The sequence below is a fragment of the Lepus europaeus genome, chromosome 21 (genome assembly GCF_033115175.1).
Source record: "Lepus europaeus isolate LE1 chromosome 21, mLepTim1.pri, whole genome shotgun sequence".
Lineage (NCBI taxonomy): Eukaryota > Metazoa > Chordata > Mammalia > Lagomorpha > Leporidae > Lepus > Lepus europaeus.
In genome coordinates, this window is record NC_084847.1 from 25,590,733 (window position 1) to 25,609,614 (window position 18,882).

The 18,882-nt window shown below is 59.3% G+C and overlaps 3 protein-coding genes across 4 annotated transcripts; 1 reads left to right on the plus strand and 2 right to left on the minus strand.

The window, feature by feature from the left end:
• Window positions 1–245: 245 nt before the first annotated feature.
• BCL7C (BAF chromatin remodeling complex subunit BCL7C) lies at window positions 246–4,062 on the minus strand. Its single transcript, XM_062179904.1, has 6 exons — window positions 3,918–4,062; window positions 3,302–3,380; window positions 2,884–2,992; window positions 2,613–2,774; window positions 950–1,035; window positions 246–467 (listed from the first exon to the last, which is right to left on the minus strand). The coding sequence occupies exons 1-6, from the start codon at window positions 4,007–4,009 to the stop codon at window positions 342–344; spliced, it is 654 nt and encodes a 217-aa protein (XP_062035888.1). The 5' UTR covers window positions 4,010–4,062; the 3' UTR covers window positions 246–341.
• A 3,011-nt stretch (window positions 4,063–7,073) lies between these two features.
• Window positions 7,074–10,941, plus strand: CTF1 (cardiotrophin 1). 2 transcript variants are annotated; one of them, XM_062180536.1, is made up of 3 exons: window positions 7,074–7,107; window positions 8,192–8,310; window positions 10,489–10,941. In XM_062180536.1, exons 1-3 carry the CDS (start codon window positions 7,083–7,085, stop codon window positions 10,939–10,941), a joined length of 597 nt encoding a protein of 198 aa, XP_062036520.1. In that variant the 5' UTR covers window positions 7,074–7,082. The 2 variants fall into 2 exon arrangements, with proteins under 2 accessions (XP_062036520.1, XP_062036521.1); XM_062180537.1 differs by having other exon boundaries at window positions 7,077–7,107; window positions 8,195–8,310.
• A 1,297-nt stretch (window positions 10,942–12,238) lies between these two features.
• LOC133750476 (cardiotrophin-2) lies at window positions 12,239–18,528 on the minus strand. The gene is made up of 3 exons (XM_062180075.1): window positions 18,513–18,528; window positions 13,966–14,102; window positions 12,239–12,697 (listed from the first exon to the last, which is right to left on the minus strand). Exons 1-3 carry the CDS (start codon window positions 18,526–18,528, stop codon window positions 12,239–12,241), a joined length of 612 nt encoding a protein of 203 aa, XP_062036059.1.
• Window positions 18,529–18,882: the final 354 nt, after the last annotated feature.

Here is an 18,882-nt window from a genome sequence, read left to right on the forward strand (position 1 = left end):
GTCCTTGGGATTCCCCGGGGAGGGAGGCCAGGGGAGGGGAGGTCAGAGTTGGGGGGATGGGGCTGGTGGGGGGCGTGGTGCGGAGGCAGGGGCCTGGCTCCCGGTGTGACTACAGCAAGGTCCTCCCAAGCCTCGGCGACCCCATCTGAGACATGGAGCGTGAGACAAAAGTGCCTGCGGAGCCCCTCCCCAGCCCTGGCGGGAAATGACAGGACACAAAATTACAAAAGGGTCTTTATTTGTAAAAAAAAAAAAAAAAAAAAAAAAAAAAAAATTGCCGAAGGGGCCCCTGGGGCGGCAGGCAGGCAGGACAAGCAGGCTGGCTGGCTGGCTGTGGCTTCTCAGGGGTCGGGGGCATTTGGGCAGATGCGCTTGAGTGGGGGGGCGCCCTCCGAGTCCTCTGTGTCACCCTGGGCTGCCTCAGGGACAGGTGGCACTGGCTCAAACACGGGGTAAGCTTCGGGGGCCTGGAGAGGAAGGGTGGACAGGCATGAGCCCCGCCCGGACCCAGGCGTCCAGCCTCTGAGCCTGGGCTGTCTCTGCAGCCACCCCTCGCCACGCCACACCACGCCCCTCCCCAGACCTAGAAGTCTGCCCAGGGCAGCGACCGACCGCGCCAGGGTCAGGCTTTTGCGCTCTCAGGACTGAACCGGGGACTATGTGAGGCTAACTTGACCAGTCAGGGTTTGCTCTCCTTAACGCCTGGGGGTCACCGCGGTTTGCTTATTGGTTTGTTCGTTTGTTTGGTTCAGGCTTTTCATGGTCTGAGGTCGCCCCGATCCAGCCCTCAGGAAGCTGTCTCTGAAACACCCTTTTCTTTTCTGTCCCCAAGAACCCGGCCGCTAAGGCCCTGGCTGGGTGCTGGGTCCACACCTCCCGCCCAGACCGCACCCGCGCCGGTGCCACGTTCCCTTGAGACCCGGGAGTGCAGCCTTGCGGCCTCTCTCACCTCAGCCTCCAGCAGCTCTGGAACCGGCTCCTCCTTGGTCAGCATGGGGGGTTCGTCCGTGCTGCCTGCAGTTATGCCCCCGGGATCTGGAACGTCAAGTGAACAGGCATTCCCTGAGCAGCCACTCTGTGCCCAGAGGTCAGACCGGGAGAAATGCACCCACACGCGCACACACACACACACACGGGCAGCTGGACAGAGAAAGGGGCTTTGGGCCCGGCTGCAGTCCCAGTCCCAGATCGAAGCAGGAACACTTATGCAGGATCTGCAAGCTGTGCAGCTTTACCAAGGAAAACACACTTCAGGCAGAGGGAGCACAGGGTAGCGAGCACAGGTTCTGGAGTTCAGCGGCCCGCCTCCAGATCCTGGCCTTGGGCAGGTTCCTTCCGTCTCTTGGGGGCTCTCCTTACCCATCTGTAACACGGGGCCGGGGTCATAGTTGGTGCGTGAGACTCTTGGGAGGAGGGGGCAAGGTAGTACAGCTCAAAGGGTTTGGCACCCAGCACGTGCGCCAGGAATGCCGGTTACTGCTTTTCTATTAGCACAGGTGTCTAAGCGCTCGGCCCCATCCAGGCTCAGCCCCTAGGCCCAAGCCGTGGCTTTGGTGGTGGGCAGGGCCCGGCGCACAGGGGGCCCGCAGCGTCCAGCTCAGGGGGCGGAAGCCAAGGGAACCCGCAGGAGCCACAGCAGGAAAATGACCCCTGCCCAACCCCCGCTCAGGCAGAGCTGAGCTACAGCTGTGGGAGGGGCTGGAGCCAGGCTGTGGCCTGGGGAGGCAGAGGAAGGGGGTGGCCACGCTGGGCGGGGGGTGGACTGGAAGAAAGAGGAGCTGAGGGGACTCAACCTCAAGACACTGTGTGAGCTCCCGGGCCCCGGTGCAGTTTCTGTGGCCGCGTTGTGGTGGGGGCTGGCAGGGGGCTGTAGGCAGCGCCCACTCTTCGGGTGTTTTCCATGGGGCTCCCAGAGGAGTGGCGTCAGGAGCAGGCGCAGCCCCGGGAGGGCATGCGTGCTGCAGGCCCGGGAGAAGCGGGGACTCACGGGCCCCAGGTGGGGCTGTGGTGGTTCAAGGAGGACGGTGCAGCCCGGGGTCCACACTGCCTGGGGAGGGTCTCGGGTCGCACTGAGCCCGGGGAAGCACTCAGCCCCGTAGCTGTGCGTTCTCATTTGGGCCAAGATACTGAGATGAAAATAAAGAGCACTGATTTAAACAGAACAACAACAAAAAAAAACCTTGCTGATCTGTCTCCTCACCTACAAACAGGAAGCAGGGCAGGCTAACCCCTCTGAGCGCAGTGCGAGTCAATGAGATAAAACAGAACAGGGTGGTTGGAAGGTGCCTGGCACGCAGTAAGAGCTCAATCAATAGTGCCCGTGAGTAGCTTCGTCTTTTAGTCACTCGACAAACATTGATTGAGCACCTATTATGCGTCCCACTGGACTCGGAGGACCCCGTGAACAAGATCAGCGAGGGCCCGACCTCCAGGAAGCCGACACAAGTTGGAGCAGGAAGACAGTATGTGAGTAGCAACTGAAATTGATATGGAAATGCCAGAGGAGACGGCAGGGGGCGGGCGCTGTTTCCAGGGGCTCACGGGAGAGGGGCAGGTAGGGGGGTGGGCTGGTGGGCTCAGAGAAGGGGGCTCTGGGCGGCACCTGATCCTACCTCTCTCTTGGCCCAGCCGTGGGGGCTGAGCCTCCTCAGGGACCCCTTCCGGGGCTCCGGCAGGCGACACAGGGCGGCTGGGCTGCGGGGTGCCCCCGGGGCTGGGCTCAGTGCCCTTGTGCAGGGAGCCTTCCGAGTGGAAGCTCTGGTTGCTGTTCTCATCTGCAGAAACAAGAGCCCAGAGGGTCGGCCTGAGGCCCCCAGGCCCCTCCTCCAGGTCCCACAGCCACCCCCTCCCCACCCCCGGCAATGCCTGGGCCCCCACACATACCATTGAGGTCTAGCAGGATGAGCGGGCCGCCCCCTCGGGGACTGGCACCCCTGCCCCGCCGCTCTCGGCCACGGGATCGCTCTGCCCCGCCACCTGCCCGCCGCCGCTCCTGGGGGTAACAGGGACGAGGATCAGAGCCAGCGCTTCCAGGCAGCCCTGGCAGAGCCCCACGGGGACAAACGGGGAAACTGAGGCACAGAGAAACCCAAGGCCCAGCCGGAGGTGACAGAGGCTGTGCATGCCGGGTTAGCCTTGGGGGGGGGGGGTCTGGAGCAGGAGAGGGGGAGGGGGAGGGGCAGCCGCGTAATCCTGAACATCTGGGCTGCGGTAGGCACTGGAAGGGGAGGCCAGGGTGGGGAGGGGCTGGGCTGACTTCACAGATGCAGGGCCTTGGGGGGTGCGGGGTGGGCTTGCTCACCTCCTCCTGGGGGTCCACCACCGGCACCCACTTGAAGATGCGAAGGGAAGTGTCGCCCACAGTCACCCAACGCTTCTCCCTGTGGGAGGGTGGGGTGCTGGGTCAGAGAGGCCTGAGGGGAGAGGCGCCCCCCTCCGCCCGCTGCCGCCGCCTCTGCCCCAGGTACATCTGCAAGGTGGGGGAGGTGCACGAGGGTTGGGGCAGTTTTGCGAATGAGGCACTGTTGGAGAGAGCGAGCCCAGGGCAAAGACGGGGAAGGGGCGCCCCTGGGCACGCCTCGGGGCCATGGCTAGGTCAGGACCCCCCCCGGAGGGAGGGGGCCATCCCTGGGGACGCAGCTCGGAGCCCGGGCCCTACTTGCAGGAGTGTCAGAGCTTCAGGGGGCGGGGCACGGACGAGGGCTCCCGCCCGGCGAAGGCACGGCTGGGGACCACGCTTTGTAGACCTCCGGGGGTAGCCCGGGGAAGGGAGACGGAGCCCTGGGGACCCCGCGCACAGCTGGTGGGCGGGGGCGCACCTAACACCTGGGGGGCGCAGCTGGCGAGGGGAGGGGAGGCGCGCGAGGGGGCGGTGGTCCCCGCCAGGGTCCCGGCCCCGGCCGCGGGGCAGCGCTCACCATCGCCGGACTTTCTCGATGGTCGCCATCACCTTCTTGATGTCATCCTTGGCCCGGCTCCGGGTCTCAGCCCGTACGGTCCGGCCGGCCATGCTGGCGGCGCTGGGGCCGGGGCCGAGCCCGCGGCGGGGCTGCCTCCCGTCCGGCGGGCTCAGGCTCGGCGCCAGGCCGGGGCGCCGCTCTCGCCGCCCGCCGTCCCCTCCGGGAGTTGGCCGCGCCCTCCCTCGCTCCCCAACGCCTCCGCGAGTCCCCGCCCCGCTTCCTGCCGCCGCGCCCCGCCCCGGCCCGTCCCCGGAGCGGCCGGGCGGCGCGGGTGCCGGAGCCCAGGCCTGGAAGCCGGGCCAGCCCCGCCCCGCCCCGGGCCCGCCCCTTCGGGGGCGCCCGGACGCGCAGCGCCCCCTGTCCGCCGCCGAGAGCGAGCGAGAGTTGGGGGCCCGCTGGCTCGGCGACTTGGACGCGCGCGGCTCCGCCGAGGCGGCGCGTCCAGACCACGTGGGCGCTCGGGCGCACGAGAGGGTCTGGGTGCAGGTGTGCGGACCTGAGACACCGTGTGTGTGTGTCCCCGTACGCCCGCTCCTCCCTGGCCGGGCTGGCTGATGCTACGCTGCCCAACTTAATTCGTTCACCCATTCATTCATTCAACGACCTAGCAGCCCAGTGCCAATTGCGCGCCACAGCTGCACACAGGAGTGAGTCTCCACCCCCCAGGATGGCTATAGCGAGAACGACAGGCCATGCCGAGTGTGGGCGAGCCAGCGGAGCCGCGCGGCCTCCCTTATGTTTCCGGGGGAGTGGGAATTGGTAGAGACACTTGGGAAAGCTGGTAGCTTTCCCATGAAGCTGAACAAAGACCAGCCCAGGAATCCAGCACGTCAGCACCCGACAGAAATGCTTAGACAGGAGCACCAAGAGCCGTGCGCTGGGATGTTCACAGCCGCGTTAACAGCCCCGAACCGTAAAGCACCTACCAAGAGGAGACTGGGAAGCGGGCTGCAGCCTATTGATACCCAAGACAGAGACCCACTACACCCAGCGACCGGGACAAGCCTCCCCCAGCAGATCTTGACTTTAAGCCAGATACACCACCTGGTTCTATTTCTATGAAGTTCGAAAGCAGATAGAAAAATGTAAGGATTAGGAAGCCGGGAGGGTGTGTCTTTCGGGACTGGGAGGGGCTCCAGAGGGGCTTCTGGGAACCGGTCTTGTCTGTTTCCTGAAGTGGTGCGGGTTCCCTGGGCAAAGCTCCTCTGAAAACTCACCAAGCTGGACGCGGGCGGTGTGTGCGTTTCTCCGTCTGTGCTTTGCCGTTAACTCAGAAGTTCCCTTGCAGAAAATGATTGGTTGACTCGCAGGCTCCTTTATCAGCAGATCTGATCGTGTCTAAATCGGTGCAGCTGTGTGTGTGGCTGTCCCGTCTCTGACCCTGTCCAGAGGGGTTAAGGGATTGGGAAGACAGCCCTGACAGCATTTCGGGAGCTAGCCCGCCATGGTAAAAATCCCGGGTCAACCACACCCCGTTACATGAACTCAGACAAGCCACTTATATCTACTTCCTCAACTAAAACTCGGCAGTAAGTTAATGTGCACTTAGAACAGTGGTCAGCACGTAGTAAAAGACCTCAATAAAAATTTACTGTTGGGGTCGGCACTGTGGTGCAGCGGGGTTAAGCCTCCGCCTGCAGTGCCAGCATCACACATGGGTGCCTTTGCAGAGTCCCAGCTGTTCTGCTTCCCGATCCAGCTCCCTGCTGATATACGTGGGAAAGCAGCAGAAGACGGTGCAAGTCCTTGGGCCCCTGCATCCATGTGGAAGACCTAGAAGAAGCTCCAAGCTCCTGGCTTGGCATGGCCCAGCCCTGGCCATTGCAGCCATTGGGGAGTGAACCAGCAGATGGAAGATCTCTCTCTCTCTCTCTCTCTCTCTCTCTCTCTCTCACTCTCTCTGTAACTCTGCCTTTCAAATAAATAATTTTAAAAAAAATTGCTGTTATTGGAGCTGGCACTGTGGTGTAGCCGGTAAAGCCACCGCCTGCAGTGCTGGCATCCCATATGGGCACCAGTTCGAGTCCCGGCTGCTCCACTTCCGATCCAGCTCTCTGCTGTGGCCTGGGAAAGCAGTAGAAGATGGTCCAAGTGCTTGGGCCCCTGCGCCCACATGGAAGACTGGGAAGAAGCTCTTGGCTCCTGGCTTCAGATCAGCCCAACTCTGGCTTTGTGGCCAACTGGGGAGTGAACCAACGGATGGAAGACCTCTCTCTCTTTGCCTCTCCTTCTCTCTCTGTGTAACTCTGACTTTCAAATAAATAAATCTTTTTTTAAAAAATCGCTGTTACTAAGGGTGTCATTGTGACACCGGTCACAGTCCCGTTTCGGTTGCACCTGCTGGATACTTCCCTTCCTCCTTTCCGCTGGAGAGCTCTGCTCAAGCCAACATCCTCAGTGACACGCGCACCTCCTTCTCAGTCCCGCTGCTCCCAACTGTAGTCAGACTGTGAGCCCCGCAGGAGGCTAGAAACCAAAAGTGAGTGTGGCGCCCGTCTGCCCCACGCCCGGACAGAGACAGCACCTGGTTCAGGTTAATGGGGTTGACTTTCGGGTGTGTCCAGATTTCCCGGGAGAGGAGATGTAGGAGGGGGCGGGGTCTGTCCTGGGTCCCCAAGGTTAAGGCGAGGTGGAGCGTCTGCCTCCCTCCTGGGAAGTGTGACGGGCAGCCAGGAAGGCATCTTTAGCGGAGCAGAAAGGTGTCTGTCTGCACAAGTGCGCCCCAAGCCAGAGGCCCCCACGGCACCCAGCTCCCCGCCCAGAGGGAGGGCCTGTGCATTCTTGTCCTGCCAGCCCCAAGGCAGCCCAGGCGCCAAGCCCTGCCTCCCCCCGCCTCCCCCCCCCCTTAGCAGGACACAGGGTGACCTCCCAGGCCCCGAAACCCCCAGTCCCGTGCTCCCGAGCCCACCCTGAAGACCGCCTGCCTGCCCCTTCCCCCCGACCAGGCCGCGCAGGCGGGGATCTGAGCTCAGGGCCGAAGAATCTAGCTTGGAAGTGGAGGGGGGTCATGTTTGGGGTCTGGGCGCTGATTGGCTGCGCCTGGGCCACGCCCCTACCCCTTTCCCCATTTCCCCCCCTTCGGAAGGGGGGCGTGGAGGGAACCGGGATCAACCAGGGGCCAGCATGAGCCGGAGGGAGGGAAGTCTGGGTAAGGGGCTGTGAGGGACCTGACACTGGGTCCCTGAAGGGCGCAGGAGTCAGCAGGGTTGGAAGTTGGGGTCCGGGGCTCCACCACCGCGGGATCCGGGCTCGGGAGGGAGGCGGCTGGGGCGGGGGAGACCAGGGCTCCGGTGTCAGGTAACAAGCGGGTGAGTTTTGAGAAAGGGCAGGCGCAGGAGTTTAGAGGAGGCCTGGGGCGGAGGATTTAGGGACTTGGGCTCCGGGAGTTAGATCACCAGTTCAGGTACATCCCGAGGGAGGACTGGAGGCGGGGCTGGGGCAGAACACCTGAGTCCTCCCGGAGTGTCAGGAGGAAAATCAGAGTTGGGGCGGGGGGCGGCAGCTGCAGGGAGAGGCAGGGGTAGGGAAGAAAGCCTTTGAGCCACGGGAACTGGTGAGCGACAGCGGGACCTAAAAGTTGAAGCTCCCGAGGATCGGGAGCGGCGGTGGGAAACTCAGGCGGGGGCGGGCGGGGGCGGGGGCGGGGCGAGGGCGGCCGCTCCGGGACTACGCTCCCCAGCATGCACCGGGCGCGCGCTGTGCATCTCGGGAAATGTAGTCCTCCTGGGGCGCCACTTACGCTAGGACAGGCCAGATTCTGATTCATTGAAAATATCCAGCCCCAGTGCCTTGCATAAGAAGAGGCATCAGGGAAGAAACGGGACTGAAGTCTCCCCGCAAGTGGGCCTTAAAGGCAATTTCGATCTGAGTTCCACTAAGCGAGTTACAGAGCTATGTCCACTCCCTCCTCAAAGGGTTCCCAGAGTAAGGCAGATACACACAGATTTAAAAAAAAAGTCATTAAAAGAGCCAGCTACCTTAGAAGCATGAACACATGGCCTTAAGTGGAAGGAAGGGCGTTAATGAGGTTTCAGCAGGGATCTGGGCACAGAGGACACAGAACAGCCCCTTGACAAAGGTCTGGTGCCTCCTTTCCGCTCGGCTGGAATGGGACAGAGCCTGCAGAATCCAGAGCGGCGACTCTGGGTTTCGGGAAGAAGAGCCAGCCCGGGTGCGGCGGTCACGGAGCAGGGAGGGTCGGGCTGCCCTCATGCCTCCCCCTTTCCCACCAGAAGATCCCCAGGCTGCCTCCTCAGTCCCAGGTCTTCCCCACTTGGAGGCCAAGATCCGGCAGACACACAGCCTAGCCCGCCTCCTCACCAAATACGCGGAGCAGCTGCTCCAGGAATATGTGAGTGGGAAAGGGGGGTGGGCCGCCTGGGGAAGGGGGCAGCGCCGCCCACAGGGGGTCCCTCCGCCAGCCGGCCTCTCCGCCTCCTTCCCCCGGAAAATCCGGCCTCAGAAGGCGGGCAGTCACTTGGCCCCTGGCTGCACCGGGAATTGGAGGAGCACCCCGTCTGGGCCCCGGAGGCCACTCTGTCTTCCTCAGCCTGGAAGTCAACGGTAGCCGGAGAGAGTGCCGAGAACCGTGGACTCGGGGGTGCGGGAATGCTAGAGCCAGGGTCTGTGTGATCGGTCGCCTCGCCGCCATGGGTCTCCATCTCCCCGGTGGAATCAGACAAATGAGGAATTTCTCCGCCTGGGATACTAGGGAGGCCCGGAAAAAGCTGCAGACTGGGGTAAAATTCTATCCCAAGAGCAGACTTTTTTTTTTTTTTTTTTAAGAGCTGTTTATTTATTTTAAAGGCATAGTAACAGACAGCGAGGGAGAGACACAGAGAGAGGTCTTCCATCTGTTGCTTCATTCCCCAAATAGCTGCAGACCACCGGGGCTGGACCAGGCCAAAGCCAGGAGCTTAGAACTTCATCTTGGTCTCCTACATGGTGCAGGGGCCCGAGCACTCAGTCCATCTTCTGCTGCTTTCCCAGGCCCATTAGCGGGGAGCTGGATCAGAAGTGGAGCACTCAAGGGGCCAGAGCTGTGGCGTAGCAGGTAAAGCCCCCGCCTGCAGTGCTGACATCCCATATGGGCAATGGTTCAAATCCCAGCTGTTCCACTTCTGACCAGCTCCCTGCTGTGGCCTGGAAAAGCAGTAGAAGATGGACTGAGTGCTCGGGCCCCTGCACCCATGTGGGAGACCCGGAAGAAGCTCTTGGCTCCTAGTTTCTGATTGGTGCAGATCCAGCCATTGTAGCCATCTGGGGAGTGAACCAGACCCCCCCCCTTCCCTCTCTGTTTCTCAGCCTCTCCGTTACTCTTTTGAATAAATAAATAAATCTTAAAATAAAAAGTGGAGCACTAGATCTCTCTCTCTCTCTCTCCTTTCTCTGTGACTCTTTCAAATAAAGAAATAATCTTAAAGAAAAAGTAGAGCAGTCAGGACTTGCCCCGGTGGTCGCTGGGGATGCTGGCATTGCAGGTGGCGGCTGGACCTGCTGCACCACAGCGCTGGTCCCCACGGGAGGATACTTTGCCAGAGGAAGGGGGAGCTGCTAACTGCCAAGGAAGGAGGATGATTCTCCAAACCACCAGGGGTCCTGCAGGGAGAGTGTAGATTGCAGTCAGACAGGGTGTAGGCCTGACAACCTGCTGACCGTGACCTCCAGAGGTAATGAGAACTCTAAGAATAAGAATGTGACAACTTGGACAGCAGAGCGGGGTCCTGGAGCTAGCCCTGCAGTCCTACCAGTTAGGGCTCCAGCTCCAGCTCTGCCACGCCAAAGACGTGTGACTGTAGCTCTCCCATCTCGGTTCTCCTATACATAAAGTCACCCCCCCCCCCAATGGGGACCATTCCAGATAGTGTGTTCAAGGGAGCAAACACAGTAGCTGAAGCAGAGGCAGGGTGTTTCCGAGGAGAAGCAGGGCCTTTGTAGGATTTTGCCAGTTACCCGTGACCTGTACCTCGCACTTGGTTGTTCATCTGTCAGCTGCTCCCTGGGGCCCTGCTCAGTGCAGGCACAGAAGTTGGGGGAGTGAGATCGACTGGGGTCCCTGCACTATCTTGTATGATTTTCAAGGAACCCCTAGGAGGAGGACAGGAGAGGGCTCGTCCCCCCCACCACCCCATTTTACTGATGGGAAGACTGAGGCTCGATGGTTTCACTTGAAACTACACAGGTGGTGAGATGCAAGCAGGACTTGAACCCAGGCCAGTAAGGTTACATTAATTTAAAAAAAAAAAAAAAAAAAAGGCTAACATTTGTTGAGCCTTCCCCGCGGGGCCAGGCCCTGTCTTCAGCACTTTACTTGCTAAGGGGACTGTATGGATTCTGTTATTAGCTCCATTTCCGAGATGAGGCGTCCAAGGCCCTGCTGGTTTTGTTTCGTTTTATCTCAAACACAGCAGCTCTGTTGCTAGGGCTTTGATTGTGAAATGGGGAAACTGAGGCCGCAGGACTGGGGTGGAGTTAAGAACTGGAACCCCCTCGGCGAGGCCCCCTCTGACCCGCGGCCCTGTCTCCGCAGGTGCAGCATCAGGGCGACCCCTTCGGGCTGCCGGGCTTCTCGCCACCGCGGCTGCCCGTGGCCGGCCTGAGCGCCCCGGCCCCGAGCCACGAGGCGCTGCCGGTGGCCGAGCGGCTGCGGCTGGACGCGGCGGCGCTCGCGGCGCTGCCCCCGCTGCTGGACGCCGTGCGCCGCCGCCAGGCCGAGCTGAACCCGCGCGCGCCGCGCCTGCTGCGGCGCCTGGAGGACGCGGCGCGCCAGGTCCGGGCCCTGGGCGCCGCCGTGGAGACCGTGCTGGCGGCGCTGGGTGCCGCCGACCCGGGGCCCCGGCCGGAGCCGCCCGCCGCCGCCGCCGCCGCCGCGGGCACCTTCCAGGCCAAGGTGCTGGGGCTCCGCGTGTGCGGCCTCTGCCGCGAGTGGGTGAGCCGCACCGAGGGCGACCTGGGCCCGCTGCTGCCCGGCGGCCCGGCCTGAGCCTGCACCTGCGCGCTGGCTGGCTGCCTCCGCGCCTCTGCCTGCCCGGTTGCCCCATCCCTGCCAACTCGCGCTCTCGCTCGCTCTCTCTCTCTCTCTGTCTCTATCTCTCTCTCTATCTCTGCAGACCCCTTCTCTCCCGCGGGGCGCCCCCCGCGTCTGTCGCATTCTGGCTTTGCTGCTCTTTGCCCCCACCCTTGGGGCTGCCTCCGCCTCTTCACACCGCCCCCTTTATCCGGTCCCGGGGGCCCCCGGCTCTCGCTTTCTGCTTCTCTCCTCTCCCCTGGCCCCTGGGAGCCCTCGGCCTCCCTCTCGCCCTCGCTCGGCCTGCTCCCGGCCGGGGACGGCCTGCTGGGCCCGCGGGGGGCGGGGAAGGCGGCTGCGGGCCCTTTTGAGCCACCGCCCCCAAGGCCGGTCCACCTGCTGCGCCCCGTGGGCCCCGCCCCCTGCCCGGGGAGGCCCTTCCCTGCTCCCCGCCCATCCCTGTACGCCCCCACCTCTAAACTACAAAAAAGTGACACCTTAAAAAGAGTTTTATTTCTGAGAATAAATTAATGTGTTTTTTGTAAATAAAATGTTTAGGAACATGACCTGTACATGCAGCTGTTAAAAATGGGGAGACAAAAAAATGGGGAGACATTGTGGAGGATCCCCAGGGTGCAGCCTGGGGCCCCCAGACATAGCCACAAGGCAGCGAAGAAGCAGATTCGGGAGTCCCAAGGTGGGAACGCCTTCTGTCTGTCCCGGACAGACAGGAAGTGCATGTGGCCGGGGCAGAAAACAGGGGTGACGTAGTTATGGATCAGGAAGTGAAGCCCCTTGGGACAGAAGTGGAGAGGTGGCCGCAGTGAGGTAGCACGAAGGAGGCAGATGGGTGGGGAGAAGCCCTCGCTGCACTCAGAAGTGAGGTAGACGGAGACCGGAAGTCAGCCCCTGCACAGGCCCAAAATTAAAGGAGGAGAACTCTGGGGAGGGGGAAGGGAGCCCAGGAAGCAGGCTGGCCACCCCCACCCCACCCCCAGAGCGGGCAGCCAGGCCCCTTGCCAGGGGCAGGTCCTCATCACCAGGATAGCCAGTGACTGGTGAGCCGCAGAATGGCCTCCTTGGAGACCCTCAGCGCTGGGAGAGGTGGAGGAGCAGGGCGCGGGGAACAAGGCACCCAGGCTCGGCTTCCGGAAGATACTCCCAAAGACGCGGGGCACGGCCCTGCGTGCCACACGGGCGCATCTCTAGCCCTGCAGCCAGGCCGAGAAGGCAAAGCGGAAGTGCTGAAGCCTCCGACCGGAAGTCCTACCCTCTAGGCTGGGTATTTGGCCTTGAGCAGAGCCAAGTCCCTCACAGCCCGGTCTGTCCAGTGACCATATTCCCGGGTTACCACGTAGCCTCGACATTTCCTCTCGAAGGCGGAGGCCCCAAAGGGGACAAGTCCAAGAGTGTCCTCTTCCTTGGGTATAGGCAGCCCCAGGGCGGCCATGATGGCAGCCATGTTGCCCAGAAGGCCTTGGGCCCTGAGTCTCGCCGCGCTGAGCTGGGCCAGCAGGATGGGACTGTCAGGATTCAGGTCGCTCTGGTCGTCGCCCACGAGCTGCAGGTGTTGGGTCAGGGCCAGGAAGGCTTCCTGGGCCCGGCTCAGCCGCTCCCCGTCATCCAGGGCGTGCCAGACCTTGAAGGAGACCGCGGCAGGGGGCAGGCTGCTGAGCTGGAGCTCCGGGGCTGAGAAGCCGGGATCGCTAAAGGGGCTGCCCTGGTGCTGGAGCTGCGTGAGGAGCAGAGACAGACGGGGGTCAGGGCACAGCTGGGGTGCCTGGGGCTCCCACTCCACGTCTGGGACTGCCCTCTTCCCAGGAGAAGCTCATAGGACAAGGGCGGGGTGGGGGGAGTGTCTGATTTACGGTTTTCCTGTGCACGTGCGCTGTGACGTTGAACCACGAATGTTAATAATCCCCTTGTCATGGTATTACTGTGAAAAAGATACAAAATAGGGCCGGCGCCGTGGTGCAGTAGGTTAATCTCCCGCCTGCGGTGCCATACGGGCCCCAGTTCTAGTCCCGGCTGCTCCTCTTCCAATCCAGCTCTCTGCTACAGCCTGGGAAAGCAGTAGAAGATGGCCCAGGTCCTTGGGCCCCTGCACCTACGTGGGAGACCTGAAAGAAGCTCCTGGCTCCTGGCTTCGGATCGGTGCAGCTCCGGCCGTTGCGGCCATTTGTGGAGTGAACCAATGGGAGGAAGACCTTTCTCTCTGTCTCTCCCTCTCACTGTCTGTAACTCTACCTCTCAAATAAATAAATAAAAAATTTTTAAAAACATACAAAATAACATCTACAAAGCACTGAACATGGCACCTTGCCATACAATAAGCGTGTGAAAAGCCACTGTTAACTAATAACCTATTAATATCAGTCAACTCTGGGATTATATTGTTCACCATAACATTTTCATTCAAGCTGTGTTATTGACAACATAGCTATAACCCAATAGCTTTCTTTTTTATTTATAGAATTTAGTTGTCACATTTATTAATTTTGTTTTCATCATTAATAAGTAACTATTAATATTATGAAACTTAGTGGAGAGCCTTCACCGTCAAAGTTCTCACCTCCGCAAACCACGATCCACCAGAATCTCAGTGCACACGGACAGATCTCCTAATTGGTAGGTCACATGGTCTCACATGCCCGTTTTATAGGAGGAGAAATTGAGGTACGGGTGCCCTAGGTTATCCGAGGAACCAGAACACAGATTGTGTAGCTTGGGTTGTAACTAATGCCGAGCGTCCAGGGTTCAGCACATGGCGGGGGGGGGGGGGGGGGATTGTGGGAAAAGCTTCCTAAGGGCCCGGCCTGAAAAGTAACAGCGGCACCGACCCATTTAGCAGATGAGAGAGCTGAATTCTGAGAGAGGAATGACTTGCCCGTGGTCACCCGGCCCTCAGGGACAGCACTTGAGCCTCCCAAGCCCGTGCATGGGGTCTTCTGGGCTGGCTCTGCCCTACCTCATCCGCTCCTCACGCCCAGCGTCACTCACGTAGGTCTGGAGCAGCGTCGATGTGTTCCTCTGCATGTACAGCGCCAGGCTGTAGGCTTGGCTGATGGGCTCGGCTGGGGACAGGGGGGCCGCGGGCCGGAGCGGGGGCAGCAGCAGGGCCAGCAGGCACAGCGGGGCTGGTGGGGAAATGCAACATCAGTCCCAGCCCCCATCATTGCTTCCTTCCTTCCTTCCTTCCTTCCTTCCTTCCTTCCTTCCTTCCAGCCACAAGCCCCGGTGGCCTGCAGCCGTGTTAGGTGTCCAAGGCAGGGCAGACTCACCCCGCTGGTGGGTTACTTCTGCTCACAGCTCCTCTCGAACTTCCCTTGAACTTGTCCCACTTCCTCCTTGACATTTTCACGTGGAGGTTAGTGAACATCTCAAAGGCAAAATTTCCAGCACTCAGCTCAGGGTACTGCTTCCCCCTTCCCAGCCCACCTCTCTCCCCATCATCCCCATCCCAGGTAAGAGAAACGCCCAGGGGTCGACGCTGTGGCGTAGCGGGTTAAGCTGTCCCCTACAGCCTCAGCATCCATATGTGGGCCGGTTCCAGTCCCAGCTGCTCCACTTCTGATCCAGCTTCCTGTGGCCAAATCTGGGCAGTGAACCAGTGGGTGGAAGTTCTCTCTCTCTCTGTAACTAACTCTGCCTTTTAAATAAATAAAATAAATATTTTTTTAAAAAATAGCACATCCATGTTGAGGTTGCCAAAACCATGGTGTGCCCTGGGAAGTATTCTTTTTCTTGCCTTACACATCCCTTTCCACAGCAAATCCTGGTGCCTCTATTCTTTATGCTTGTTTTTTTTTTTTTTTAAAGATTTGTTTATTTGAAATGCAGACTTGGGGGGGTGGGGAGAAAGAGAGAGAGAGAGAGAAAGAATCTTCCATCTGCTGGTTCACTCCCCAAATGGCTGCAATGATTGGGGATGGGCCAGGCTGAACCCAGGAGCCTTGAATTCCATCCGGGTCTCCCACATGATTGGCAGGGGCCCACGCATTTGGGCCATCTTCTGCTGCTTTTCCAGGAGCTTGAGCAAGGAGCTGGATTGGAAGTGGAGCAGCCGCGACTCAAACCAGTGCCTGTATGGGGTGTCAGCGCTGCTGACGGTGGCCTAATCTGCTGCGCCACAGCACCAGCCCCTATTTATTATTTATTTATTTAGAAAGATGTATTTATAGCGCTGTGGCATAGTAGGGTAAGCCTCTGCCTGTGGCACTGGCATCCCATATGGGCACTGGTTCGAGTCCTAGCTGTTCCACTTCCAATATAGCTCTCTCCTATGGCCTGGGAAAGCAGTAGAAGATGGCCCAAGTGCTTGGGCCCCTGCACCCACGTGGGAGACCAGGAAGAAGCTCCTGGCTCCTGGCTTCAGATAGGCACAGCTGCAACCATTGTGGCCATTTGGGGAGTGAACCAGCGGATGGAAGACTTTTCTCTCTGTGTCTCCCTCTCTCTGTCTGTAACTCTGCCTCTCAAATAAATGAATGAATCTCTTTTTTTTTTTTTCAAAAGAAAGATTTTTATTTGAAAACCAGGGCCACAGACAGAGTGAGAGAAAAATCTTCCATCTGCTTGTTCACTCCTCAAATGACTGAGTGAAGCCAAAGCCAGGGGCTTCATCCAATTCTGCCACATGGGTAGAGGGGCCCTAAACAGTTGGGCCATCTTCCTCAGATACACAAGCAGGGAGCTGGATCAGAAGTGGAGCAGCGTGGACTCAAACCAGCATCGATATGGGATGGCTGGTGTCACAGGTGGTAGCTTTACCCGCTCTGCCACACCACCCAGCACCTCCCTTTTATTCTTTAAAATATGGAAACTTCACGAATTGATATCATCCTTCTGGAGGGACCCTGCTCATCTCCTCTGCACTGCCCCACGTTTACGATATGAGCCGCTGCAGTGAGCCCAGTGCAAGCTGGTTTTTTTCTTTTCCCCACCAAGTGTTTCTTGAAGGCCCATGAGTGCTCAGCACGAGGATGTGTTCATTTTGTGAAAGTTCCCCGAGCTTTGCAGACCTAGGACTTGTGTGCTTTTCTGTAAAGTCCTTACTTTCGATAAAAGGTTGAAAAGGGTGTACCCAGCATGGAGCCACCTGTGCCCGCCTTCCACGGCTGCCACCCCAGCCCGAGCCCCCATCGCCGTCCACCGCCCCCATCTGTCTGCTTCCGCCCTTGCTTCCCCCTCCCCAGGGAGCTTCATTTTATTTTGTTATTGGAAAGACACAGAGACATAGACAGATGCAGAGAGATCCTCCAACCACAGGTTCCCTCCCCGGATTGGAAGCAGAACAGCCAAGGACTCCCGGCGGCAGTCTGACAGCAGGTGCGAGGCTCCCCAGCGGCCGTTTAACCTGCTGCACCACAGCGCTGGCCCATGCTTATTACACATTTCAGCACATGCCACCAAACTGTCCCTTCAAAGGTCTGGTTTGGGAGCGAGTGTTTAGCCCAGCATTTAAGACATCCACATCCCACATCAGGGTACCTGGGTGTGATACCCACCTCCAGCTCCCCACTAATGCGCAATTGGAAGGTAGCAGGTGATGGGTGGCTCAAGTGCTTGGGCCCCTACCACCTACATGAGAGACTTGGATGGAGCTCCTGGGCTCTTGACTTTGGTCTGGTCCAGCCCTGGTTGTTGCAGGCATTTGGGAAGTGAGCCAGGTGATGGAAGATGTCCCTCTGCCTGTATCTACTTCTCTGTGTCTCCAATAAAAAAAAATAATAATAATAATAGGGGCCAGAGTGGTAGCACAGCGGGCTACGCTGCTGCCTGCAATGCTGGCATCTCACACATGCACAGGTTTCTGTCTTGGCTGCAGGCGGGAAAGCAGCAGAGGGTGCCCTGAAGGTGTGGGTCCCTGCCACCCAGTGGGTGAGGTCTGAATAAAGTTCCAGGCTCCTGGTTTGAGCTGGAGCACACTTGGCCATTGTGGCCATTTTGGGGAGTGCTTTTTTTTGTTTGTTTTTTTAAGATTTATTTATTTAATTGAAAGTCAGAGTTATACAGAGAGAGGAGAGGCAGAGAGAGAGAGAGAGAGAGAGAGGTCTTCCATCTGCTGGTTCACTCCCCAGTTGGCCACAACAGCCAGAGCTGTGCTGATCCAAACCCAGGAGCCAGGAGCTTCTTCCCGGTCTTCCATGTGGGTGCAGGGGCCCAAGGACTTGGGCCATCTTCTACTGCTTTCCCAGGCCATGGCAGAGAGCTGGATCAGAAATGGAGCAGCCGGGATTTGAACTGGTGCCCATACGGGATGCCAGCACTGCAGGCAGCAGCTTTACCTGCTACACCACAGCGCCGGCCCCTCACCTTGCTTTTTCAAATACATTTAAAACTCTTAAGATTTTTTTTTAATTTAAACTAATCTATCCTGATTTTATGCTGCCATGAACAGAGAGGAGGAATTACCTGAGGTCATACCAACTGGGACGCCATGGCAGGGAGACACAAACCCAGGGTGGCCTCCTACCTCCCCCTTTCTACACCCCTGAGTGCCCAGAGGTTCCAGAGCCAAGAACAAGAAGGCCATTTGATTCATTCAGTGCGGATCAGTGTCCTCAGCTTCCATCACACTGGCTCGCCGGTTTACTTATTGATCACCTTCTGGAGCGTCTACAGAGCAAAACTTCCCTGAGGCTGTGCTTTCGCGTCAGTTTGTCCCCTGTCGCATCCCCAGATGCCTAGCGCAGAGCTGCTTGGCCTCCGATACCCCCGTGTGTTTTACGTCTGAAGAATCAACTGACTGATGGGGGATGCGCAGCTTTCAGAAATGCCACCAGGGCGCAGATTTTTCCTGGTCCTTGTACAACCTAGTGCGGCTACAAGCGATACAGTGTAACAACTGCTGATGCAGCCTTTGCATTGTATCAGATGCCGCAAGTCCTCGGAGATGATTTGAAGTGTTCTGCAGGCGGCCGCGGTTGGCACAGCAGTTAAGATGCCACTTGGGATGCCCACACTGGAGTCAGGGTGCCCGGGACCAAGTCCTGGCCCTGCCGCTGATTCCAGCTTCCTGCTGGTGTGCACCCTGGGAGGCAGCCGAGGTGCACCTGGGTCCCTGCCATTCATGCGGGAGATCCCGGATGGATTTCCTGCTTCCTGGCTTTGGCCTGTCCCAACCTCGGTTACTGTGGGCATTTGGGAGGGTGAGCCAGCAGATGGAAGATCTCTCGGTATCTCCCTTTCAAATACAAATGGCAATAAAAATTAAACAAAAACCAATAAAGTCTGTGAGAGGATGAGGGCAGGTCATTAACAAACACCACACCACTGGGGCACTGGAGCACAGACTTTAGTGTCCACGGGGGATCCTGGAACCAATCCCCAGGGAATACTTTAGGGCCTGCAGGCCCTCGCACATAGTAAGTGCTCAATAAATTCTTGTTGAATTTGGGATGAATGCAGTCTTCTGTGGGAAGGACTTGGAGGTTCCCAGCAGATGCAAAGGCCCCAGGCACGTGAGTTAGAGGAGCCAGAGGGGCCTGGCAGAGCCCCCTCCCCTCTTGGCCTCCAGGCCCCGGCACCCCAACCCTCTCACTCACCCAGCTGCCCGGTCATGCTCTCTCCTTGGTGCCTTCTCCTGCCGTCTGTATGTTTCCAGGGCACCTGTCCTCCTATCCCTCTGTTAGCTTTATACCTGGGGCTGAGCCCTGGGGCCGCCCAGGAAGGGGGGGAGTCACACGCGGGGGAAGGGGGGCAGGGGACATGGTCACTGCAGATGGAGAGGCAGACCTGGCAGCAGGCACACAGCAGGGGAGGAGGTTTGGGAGCGGCCCGGAAGGCTGCACCGATTCTAGATCGTGGGGCCTGGGACTTTGGGCACACACGTCCCAGAGGGAGAGACTAGGGGACACTGAGGGGTCATCTGAGACCCCCCATGACCCCCAAGCTGGACCTGAAGCCCTGGGGGCC

Coding starts and splice junctions, on each gene's coding strand:
- LOC133750476 (XM_062180075.1), bottom strand. Junction 12,698..13,965: donor CGACGCTGCTCCAGACCTAC/GTGAGTGACGCT, acceptor CTCCTCACGCAG/CTCCAGCACCAGGGCAGCCC.
- BCL7C (XM_062179904.1), bottom strand. CDS start 4,009: ATGGCCGGCCGGACCGTACGGGCTGAGACCCGGAGCCGGGCCAAGGAT. Junction 3,381..3,917: donor ATCGAGAAAGTCCGGCGATG/GTGAGCGCTGCC, acceptor ACCCTCCCACAG/GGAGAAGCGTTGGGTGACTG. Junction 2,993..3,301: donor TGGTGGACCCCCAGGAGGAG/GTGAGCAAGCCC, acceptor TGTTACCCCCAG/GAGCGGCGGCGGGCAGGTGG.
- CTF1 (XM_062180536.1), top strand. CDS start 7,083: ATGAGCCGGAGGGAGGGAAGTCTGG. Junction 7,108..8,191: donor CCGGAGGGAGGGAAGTCTGG/GTAAGGGGCTGT, acceptor CTTTCCCACCAG/AAGATCCCCAGGCTGCCTCC. Junction 8,311..10,488: donor AGCAGCTGCTCCAGGAATAT/GTGAGTGGGAAA, acceptor CTGTCTCCGCAG/GTGCAGCATCAGGGCGACCC.